The 9,408-nt window shown below is 28.8% G+C and overlaps 2 protein-coding genes across 2 annotated transcripts in view; both read left to right on the top strand.

Annotated features, from left to right (window-relative positions):
- LOAG_18272 (hypothetical protein) overlaps positions 1 to 2,141 on the top strand; it is a gene marked incomplete at its 5' end in the record, with an annotated part of 15,802 nt that extends 13,661 nt beyond the window's left edge. The window contains 3 exons of the mRNA XM_020450935.1: positions 117 to 349; positions 1,231 to 1,386; positions 1,847 to 2,141. Of these exons, the coding sequence (XP_020305334.1) occupies positions 117 to 349; positions 1,231 to 1,381 (384 nt within the window). The 3' untranslated portion in view covers positions 1,382 to 1,386; positions 1,847 to 2,141. The remainder of the gene's footprint in view (positions 1 to 116; positions 350 to 1,230; positions 1,387 to 1,846) is intronic.
- A 359-nt stretch (positions 2,142 to 2,500) lies between these two features.
- Positions 2,501 to 5,075, top strand: LOAG_09944 (hypothetical protein). Its single transcript, XM_020448051.1, has 5 exons — positions 2,501 to 2,767; positions 3,253 to 3,474; positions 4,065 to 4,182; positions 4,486 to 4,633; positions 4,870 to 5,075. The coding sequence occupies exons 1-5, from the start codon at positions 2,525 to 2,527 to the stop codon at positions 4,991 to 4,993; spliced, it is 855 nt and encodes a 284-aa protein (XP_020301771.1). The 5' UTR covers positions 2,501 to 2,524; the 3' UTR covers positions 4,994 to 5,075.
- The last annotated feature ends 4,333 nt before the right edge of the window (positions 5,076 to 9,408 follow it).

The following is a 9,408-nucleotide window of genomic DNA, read 5'->3' as shown; positions in this document are numbered from 1 at the left end:
TTATTTTTTTTTTTTCGAATTTTTTGTTTATTTTCGAAATAAACAAAAATGTTTATTTCGTTATTTGTTGTTTATTTCGAATTTTTTTAAAAAATATTGCTGGAAGTTTCCTTAAGATGAATCGTATGGCACTTCCGAGTTTACGGCGTTTCACACGACCCTATCATAATGACGAACCGTTCAGTGTGGTTTTTCTACTGGACCAACGTGTAGGCATTGTGCAATGTGCATCGTGTGGTGTTGATTTTTCACGACAGCCGCAGCCTCCGGAAGATTTAGTTCTGGAACATGTGGAACGTTTTTGGAACCAACGAACTTGTGCTTACTCCACTCAACAAATGCAAAAGAAGTATGTTCCTCCGTTATTGGTAGGCTGACATCCTTCCATGTTATGCATTTTTTGTCGCCTAAATTGTTCATGAATGAGTGAACTTTTTTTAGAAAAGAAAACGAAACATATATTATCTGGAATGAAGAGAAATAAGGAATGTAAGGCACCAGTTATTAAGATTTTTCTGAAAAAATTATTTTCTGATATATAGCAATAGGGGACCATAGCAATATTAGTAATTATAATTACAAGCGATTTTTATGGTTTTTATCGTTCTAACTTGTTGATCTTGCTCTGAGTTTAGGATGAGAGCAATATAAGCAACCCAATTGTAATACAGAACGTCTAATGCACTGTTCAAAAGATTTTCTGAATTATCACTAACAGCGACTTTCCTTCGAGTTTGTCTTTCTCTTCTTCTGTCTTTATTTTCTCTTTTACGCTTTCTCCATTTGTTTGGGAAAATATATCACGAAATTTCAGGCCTAACATGGCTTGTTCCAATAAACAAAGAAATTACAATTATTTCTTTAAAAAGAAACATGTTTCGATTTCATCAGCCGTGTTTACATTCCTTCATTTTCTTAATTATTGAAAATTGTCACCGGAATTCTGGAGAACTTCCAGAATCCTTCAAACTTCAGATCCATCCTCTTGTTTTGTGCACCGGCATTAAAAAACATAGTCTTATCATGTCTGTCCTTTTTATCTCAATTTTTTTTAACGCTTTTTATCTTAAATTTTTATTCTCAATTCCTTTTTATCCTAAATCTCAGTTTTATCTTTTTAACTCAATTCGATTTTTCAAGCGAAAAGAAGGGCGAAAAAAGTTGGCGGTATTACAGATCCACCAGTTATTTGGACTAGTTTTGGTTCGATAAATAGTTATCCCGTTTCAGATATATACATGCACGGTTGGAATGTGTCTTAGCGCGGTATGAATATTTTACAACACTGGATTTCCTTGTAATATCTGATGATGTCCGAATGCGCCTGACTAATGTCCATCAACAACATCTAAGTATTGAATTTGGTTGTTCATTCGAATAAAACAGGTTGCTGCTATTTTTATTTAAAATAAGTAATGATTATAAAGCTATGCTGTAAGCTTGTGAATATCATAAACCAGTAATTTCCATTCCTGACTATCTTTTGAAAATCCTAAGTCGAAGATAGATTTCAATAAGAAGGTTTAGTTTTTAAGGTTATATTCAAGATCATATTCTTTTGAACTAAAACCCTCTTCATATAATTATGCCGATGGCAACTTTTTCATCACATTCAGTAATGAGCTTACTCCTTATTTCACTTCGAAAGAAAACTGAACTTTTTTACCTCTGTGTCTCCAAATGAATCTCACTACCGTACGGGCGGATTGTTTGAGTAATATGAGCTATCTTATCAGCTGGGTGTTATCAGCTATTGTCGTCCGATCGTTTATCTCGGAAAAAAAAATGTAAATTTACCAGTATGTAAATGTTCCGATCAACCAGTCAATTTTTTTGTTTTTTTCAGGGAATCCTTTTTGGAACAAATGTCAGTCATTGTTTTTGCCTTTTAGATGTTGCTTTTTTGTATCCCCTCGTTTTTTATTTGTGACATCGAATGCATTAAGCTGATACATTAGACTCAAATGTAACATTAGAAATCTCTGTGTCTTGTGTGTTTCGCGCTTTAAGTAATGAGTAAATTTAGTTTCTTTCTGTAAATAATATGCTTTTTATGATATAGAAGAAAACAACTGTAAGTGCTATACGACGCTTTGTTTTACTTTTTTTTTCCTATGCCTGAATATGTTTATAAAGAAGGAATTGTTTTAACATTGAATTCCATATTTTTCATGATAATAAAAGATTCACTGTTTTCAATTCTTATTGCAGATCAAATTCAGTTATTTTTAATCAGTTCCGTATTTCGAATACTTCTCGTTAACTGTGTTGATATCACGCAGCTTTCACAATTAGAAGCTTTTTATCATCGTTGATCATTTAGTTCATCACATAGATTCCATTCACTCTTGTGTTTGTTATTCAAGTCGTTTCTCATAAAAAATCTCAAAATGCAATTGATGCAAGATCAGAAAGAAGTTTGCTTATACCTTCTAGAATTGATGCAATATAAATCTTTTTAGTTCGTCGTGATGTTTCATTCATATTGCTCCAATAATTTTTTAAGGCTTTTTGGCATATATTAATGACCGATGATCAGGAAAACAGAAATTTTGACAAAAAAGATGTAAATATGGTAGAAGGTGAGGCGGAATCTGTTGGAATAATTCGACCTGAAATGGTAGATATGGCACGGCGTTTTATGATGATACCAAAAATTCGACAAACATCTCTGGTTCAGCAAAAACGGTTCTTGCTTCAAAAAGGTTTACGAGAAGATGAAATTAACGAAGCAATGAAAGGATTGCCATTACAGCAAGATATGTGGGTAAATAATTTTAGAAGTTTTTACTGTTTGAGTCATTTAAGAGATCTTATTTAATGTCGAGAACTTATGATTTGATATGGCAAGAGGCGTGTAACAGTAAATTTCTCCATTGTAAGACTACTACAGAATATCAGAAATTTATTAGTGACGAGGTGAAAAAATGGTAATTGTTATTAATCATATCACTGTTCGAAGGACTGGGGATTTTTTTCAGTTTTTTTCCTTTTTTCATCATGAAGTATTTCTTTTGACCAATAATGTGGCGCCATTTTGGTTGACACAAAATAGATCTACCGATATTGTGCATTAGTAACGGTATTAGTAGTATTGCTGCTGTTGTCGATGTGATAATTGGTTATCTGATCTTCGTATTATTTTTCAAGGATTTTCTTAACACATTTAAATTTTCAGTGTCAAATTTTCTGTTCAACTAAAATATTTGTGCGACAATTTTATTAATATAATGGGTTACTCATTACTTACAGCATATCAATAATACAGCAATGGGGCATGCAATCACATCTGGTTCATCATATTTTTCAACTGGGTCATCGGGAATCAGTACGTTGTTGGGGTTAGCGAAATATGCAATGATTATCACGGGTTTTTCATATGCTAGTTGGCAGTTGTTACGTTCATATGTTTTACCACGTTTCTTCAATGTTTCGCAACCAGTTGAAAAAAGGATCCATGTTATCGAAGAAAAGGTTGGTTCCCAAGCGTATTTTCTTTATTTCCGATAAAAGTAGGTGGAAAATTTCCAGACTTAAGATCAGAAATTTCGTGACTTCATTGGAAAACGTCATTGAATGTCAGATTGAAAGTATATTATATTATAAGCTGATAATGACAGTCCAAACTTGACTTTGTATTCAAATAAATTCAATGCAGGAAAAGCGTAGTTAAACAATAACAAAAAGTCGAAACATTTTGGCAGTTTATTCATGTGGCATATCGGTTAAAAAGAAGATTATGATTTGAGGAACATTTCGACATAAGATTTCTCAAAAGATCTCAGAAAAGTTGTACTTAATGGTGCATGTCACTATAAACTTAAGCGGCAAACGAATAAACCAAGCACTTTTCTTTTTTGAATAAACAACAGCAGTTCATTTATGAATGTTTTTCTTTAAACAATAGTGATTTGGTTGATCATTTACGAATTTCCACTGTATCTTCAAAAGCTTTGAATATATGTTGTAAATATAGGTTGTAATTTGACTGTAAAAACAACATTTAAGTTTATTTGTTATTTTTTCCATTTGGTTCCATTTTTAAAGTATTTTGTTTCTCACAGATAGATGAAATGGAAGGAATAATACGGGATGTAACGACCGAATTACTTCTAAAATTACAAATACTCATTGATAAACAAAGTGTCACGGATCGTATTTCATTTCAAAGCGGTATTAGTTGTAAGTTACTGGTATTCTTGATAATAATTAAAAATACTTAAGATGTGATTGGTATTTTATTGATATCTTTTTAGGTTAGTATTATTGTTATTTATAATTTAGTGTGGTTCACTTTTGAAACTTCAAGTTTTCTAGTATTTTGAATTATTTTATTTGAAATTAGAATTTCTTTTTTTCCAGATTGTTCATTTTCCAGATTTTATAATTTCTATTTCATTTTCATATCTCAAATTTATATCTTTCATTCTCTTTTATCATACAACTATTCAGAGGTTTTCTTTTCTTTTTTTTTGCTTTTTATAGCATCGAAACTTGACGACATACAACAGAGTGTCGAGAACATCAGTGCAATGCTCGTGAGCAAGGAGAAATCATCACCATTTCGAGCATTAGCTAGAAATCGTGCCGCAGTAGCTTCTCGTGTACTCATACGAACTGAGGATGGAAGTGGGTAGGTGTGTGCAACTGAAGTTATCTTCATCGTCAAAAAAAAACATAATCCTCTAAAATTCTGCGTTTTTAAATTGCATATATGAAATAGTGGGATAGACGGGAATTTGATAGTTTTCGACATTTCTTCTTTCTTAAATTTAGTCTACGTATTATTCTTACAAAATTAAAAACATAAGTTTCGATATTTCGAATTAGGAAAAAATTAAAAAAGATTTTCAGATTTGATTTCTTCAGATCTGGTAATTCTGATAACGAACGTTTAGAAGATGCATTTGTACCAGTAAGGACATCGGCATTGGCAAAGGAGCATGGTAGTAGTGCTCAAGCAGAGAAAAATGATTCTGGCAGTGATTCTTAGATGAAATCTTCACTTTAGAAACCGTCGTTATGTAGCAATTACTTTTTATTTGTGAAAAATTCTTTGAATACCTGCAATGACCTTCGAAATCATTTTCAAGTTTTCAAATGGTCGAAATTTCTGTTTTCAAATTTATTCTATTTGGGAAATTTTTTGATTTCGTAATCGTACTGAGTAATTTATCAGAATTTTTTAATTTCAGCTAAAGTATTTTGGGGGTTTTCGCATCACGGCCACTTTAAATTCAATTACAAAGCATTAGGATTACTAACCTTTATAGTGATGAGTATTTAAAGGACGAAAATTTATTCCATATTTTCATAAATAATTGGTAAAAATTGTTTTGAAATCAGTTTTCAACATAGTTTGAAATGCTGGAAAGCTTATAAATTTGAAATTTGTCTTACTTTTGAAGCCAACAATTTTTGTGTTGATATGAGATCAACAAACTAAACTAATAATTTATGGGCGACAGGCAGAAAAAAGGGAAAAAAGTTTCATTTTCAACCAGAACTTGGCAAGATTTCATGATCTGCATTGATATTTTCATGCAAAAAATATTTGCTATTTGAAATTTTCCAGCAAATTTTTTGGTATATTTATCAAGATGATAAGTTTCTACGCAAATTTCGTTCCAAATCAAATTCTTTCACTTAATGACATTTCGTTTACTTACCTCATTCATTTTCCATTCTGCGAAATGTCATTATTACCATATCCTTTATATTTGTAATTTTCTTTCATTTTGAAATTGCGATGATCTTTTGAACAACTCAAGCCTTAGCTCTATATACATTTCCATTTATCATTATAATGGTCAGTTGTTCACTGCAAACAATTAGTACTTTGCTTTTAATCCATCCATCCACCAATCGAAAGATTGATAGTTTGAAGTCTCATAGCAAAATATGACATCTGCGATGAATTTTAAGTGACGAAGACAATGCGTTCAGTTATGAAAAGGCATCATTTTAAAGTTAACACGTGATAGGTTGAAAAAAAGTGACGTTAAAAGGGAATACAGAAAATGAACGAAATGACTGTTTATTAAATCCGTCAAAAGTTAGGCCTGTCACATACATGGAGATGTGCTTCATTAGTTTTAATTATTAAAAAATTGACCATTCTTTTACTACCATTGTATAAATTCTATGTTTTGAAAACTAAAATGTATTACGAATCGATGAAAGGATATAATCTCTTAAAATGGCTTTCATTTCATCCTTGAATATAATCGGAAAAAAATTAAAATTGGTAATAAAGTAATTGATCCTGCAATTCATACCACAATTATCGTTATCCTCAACCCCTTGGCATGTATGGATTTACTTTTTCGAAAATGATAAGCTAAAATGACATGCCTTCAAAAATAATCATCTAATTCAATAATTTGACATGACAAAAGCAGTTGGTGATAACGAAGGTAGTGACAACTAAAAAGATGATGATGACCATCATCATCGTGTCAGGCAGAAGTTTTTATGAGAGAAAAAAGCAATTAAGATAGCGATGGCATTTTATCCAGTAAGATTAATTGCCTAAAATCTAAAAACACCGCATATGTTTTGCATAGGTAATTAATTAGCACATTTTGAAGTGATAATTTCTCACCTCTTTTCGAGATTTTACTCATTCTCGAGATGAAAAATCTGAGTCTATTTTATGACCTTCCAATAACTAACGGTTCATTGCTTTGATTAAAAATCAATAAGTAAAATGCAGCAATAAAGTTAATTTTATTACAATGTTATTTTGAAAATTTCTTACTTTTCAATATTTTCCGGTAACTTTTCATGCTTTTTCTCTTTTTTTTTTCATTTATCAAACAAATTATCATAATTAAATGGTCAGTTAATTTCAAAGGAAGGAATGTTCAAAATGCAAATATTCATTTAAATATTATTAGAAATTTGTTGCTAAAGATAGATTTTAAAGGGTTTTAAATTCAAACAAATTAATTGAAAAGTAATTTTGCTCAAATAGTTTGGTTGAATTTAAAATTCTTTAAAAAAAAAGAATTTACAAGCAAATTATGTATGCATAATTGAAAAATTTCGTTGGAAAATGAATTTCAAAACAAGAAACAGTCAAAGTAACTTGTAGATAAAGAGACATGAGAGAAGCTAATTAACTTGTTAAAAATAAGTAAGGAAATAAAACAAATATATTATTTAATTAATAAAAGTGATAATGAGTATTCTGCTAAAAAAAAAGCGTAAATCAAATGTTTCCTTTTTTCATGGATTCATTATTTTACGAAGAAATCAATTCTTTGATTAATGTTTGATAATAGGTGATAACAAATCATATTTTAGTTTGACTGATAGTAAATTATATTCCAATTTGACTGATAAGAAGTTATACAATTTTCAGTTACATTTGTTTCTGCAACTATTTAATGGCTAAAAGATGAATAAAATAATGGTTTTTGCTTTTTGTTTGCAATAATTGCATGCTTTTTCCTTGCATGTTATGCAAATTATCAATATTTTATATGCATGCAATAAATATTTTGCATGTTTACTGCATGTAAACTGCATAGAAATTAATCAATTAATTTGTCTACTGGATGATACTATGAACTACATAATTTTTTCATTGCATTTCATTAAAGTATCCAAATGCTTTTTTTAAAATCAAATTTCACTTTTCATCACTTTTTGTCCTCAAATAAAAAACTTCATTTTTATTTGAATTTTAGTTTGTACTGCGAAAAAAAAAACGAAATAAATTATATTATTGATTGACACAAGAAGCAATTATCATATCACTTCATCTCTTTTGAAACATCTATTTTATTCGATTTGAATTTGCATTTGTTACTTTTACGTACGTTTTTTTGACGTATTGATTGAAATGATAATAGATTTATCATCAGTGAGATGATTTTTGATTGTATAATTATCATAAATTTGCAAAAAGTTTTAACTAAGTCCTTCTTTTTTTCTTCATTTTAAATAATCTAAAAAGATAAATTAAGTAGTAAAATGAATGGAAATTGAAATGAAATTGATAAGTGTTACTTCATTTCGTGATGGTAATAAGAGGAGTTAAAAGGAATAATTAGCATAATTTATTATGGAAAGGTAGAAAGAGTAAATTAATGTATTGAATTTTATATTTTGATTTATTATTTTCTTCATTTTTTTTCTTCTTTTCTTTTTCTTTTTCTTCTTTGTTTTATATTTCTTTCTTTTTCATTTCATTTCATCCATGATTTATTACCGCTTTTGCGTATTTTGTTTTGTTAGTATCTTCTTTTTTTTCTTTTTTCACTATTCACATGGTTGTGCTTCATTCTTTCCCAACACTCAATTATTACTAAACTTTTGTAGAATTTACTTAGTAATTAATTATTCAAGTAATAAGGATATATTTAGTAACTGAATATGGTCAAATATACTATTATCAATAAAAATTTCATTCTGAATAATGAAAAGTTTAAAATATGAATTAATTAACTAGAAAAATGAATAAATGAAAAAAATAATTATTTTTGATGATGAATGGTTCTAAATTTTGCTGATAATTGGATTATGATAATAGTTCAAGAGAGTTAACAGAAAATGAAAAATACTTTGATCGCTAGATATTAGTCAAATCTAATTATCAGATAGTTCAACTAATTAGCAATTTAGATCAACGAAATTTTCGTACGAACATCGATTTTTAGTGAAGAGTAGTTGTGATGCGCTTTGTGATGAGTTTAGCGGAACGATTCAGATAACTTTACTTCACAACAATTTTGTCCTGATAATACTACTTCACAACGATATGATTTTATATGCCTTGGTTCATCATTGTAGCATAATTTTAATAACATTGGTGTATTACATCGATATGATTCCGTAATCGTTAGAAACTCTAAATTACAATTGTGTGTGATTTTATAGCTATAATTTACAGTAGCATAATTCGATATTACTGGTTTGCAACTGCATGGTCTTGTTAATCTTAATTTTTAACAATATTGACTTGTATCATATGTCAAAAGTGCAATAAAGAAGAAATCGAAAAGACAATCTTTTTTTCTTTTAAATGTTTGTTGTTCTTTTCTCAAATATGCACAATTTCTTTACAACATTTGATGTCTTCTTTATTCAAAAATAATTTTCGAATTCATTATTCGCCATTTCTCTTCTCCAAAATTTCATTTCCATTTATTTCATAATGTAATAATCTGCTCAAAAACTATTAGCCATAAATTCTACTTAATCAAGATCAAAACAATAAATCAGTATTTAAAATTTGTAGTAATTAATAACAATAATAATAACAATAATAATAATAATAATAATAATAATAATAATAATAATAATAATAATAATAATAATAATAATAATAATAATAATAATAATAATAATAATAATAATAATAATAATAATAATAATAATAATAATAATAATAATAATAAT

The sequence above is a fragment of the Loa loa genome (genome assembly GCF_000183805.2).
Source record: "Loa loa unplaced genomic scaffold supercont3.244, whole genome shotgun sequence".
In the NCBI taxonomy this organism is placed as follows: domain Eukaryota; kingdom Metazoa; phylum Nematoda; class Chromadorea; order Rhabditida; family Onchocercidae; genus Loa; species Loa loa.
Note: the sequence above shows the minus strand (reverse complement) of the source record. Positions and strands in the feature narration are given on the sequence as shown.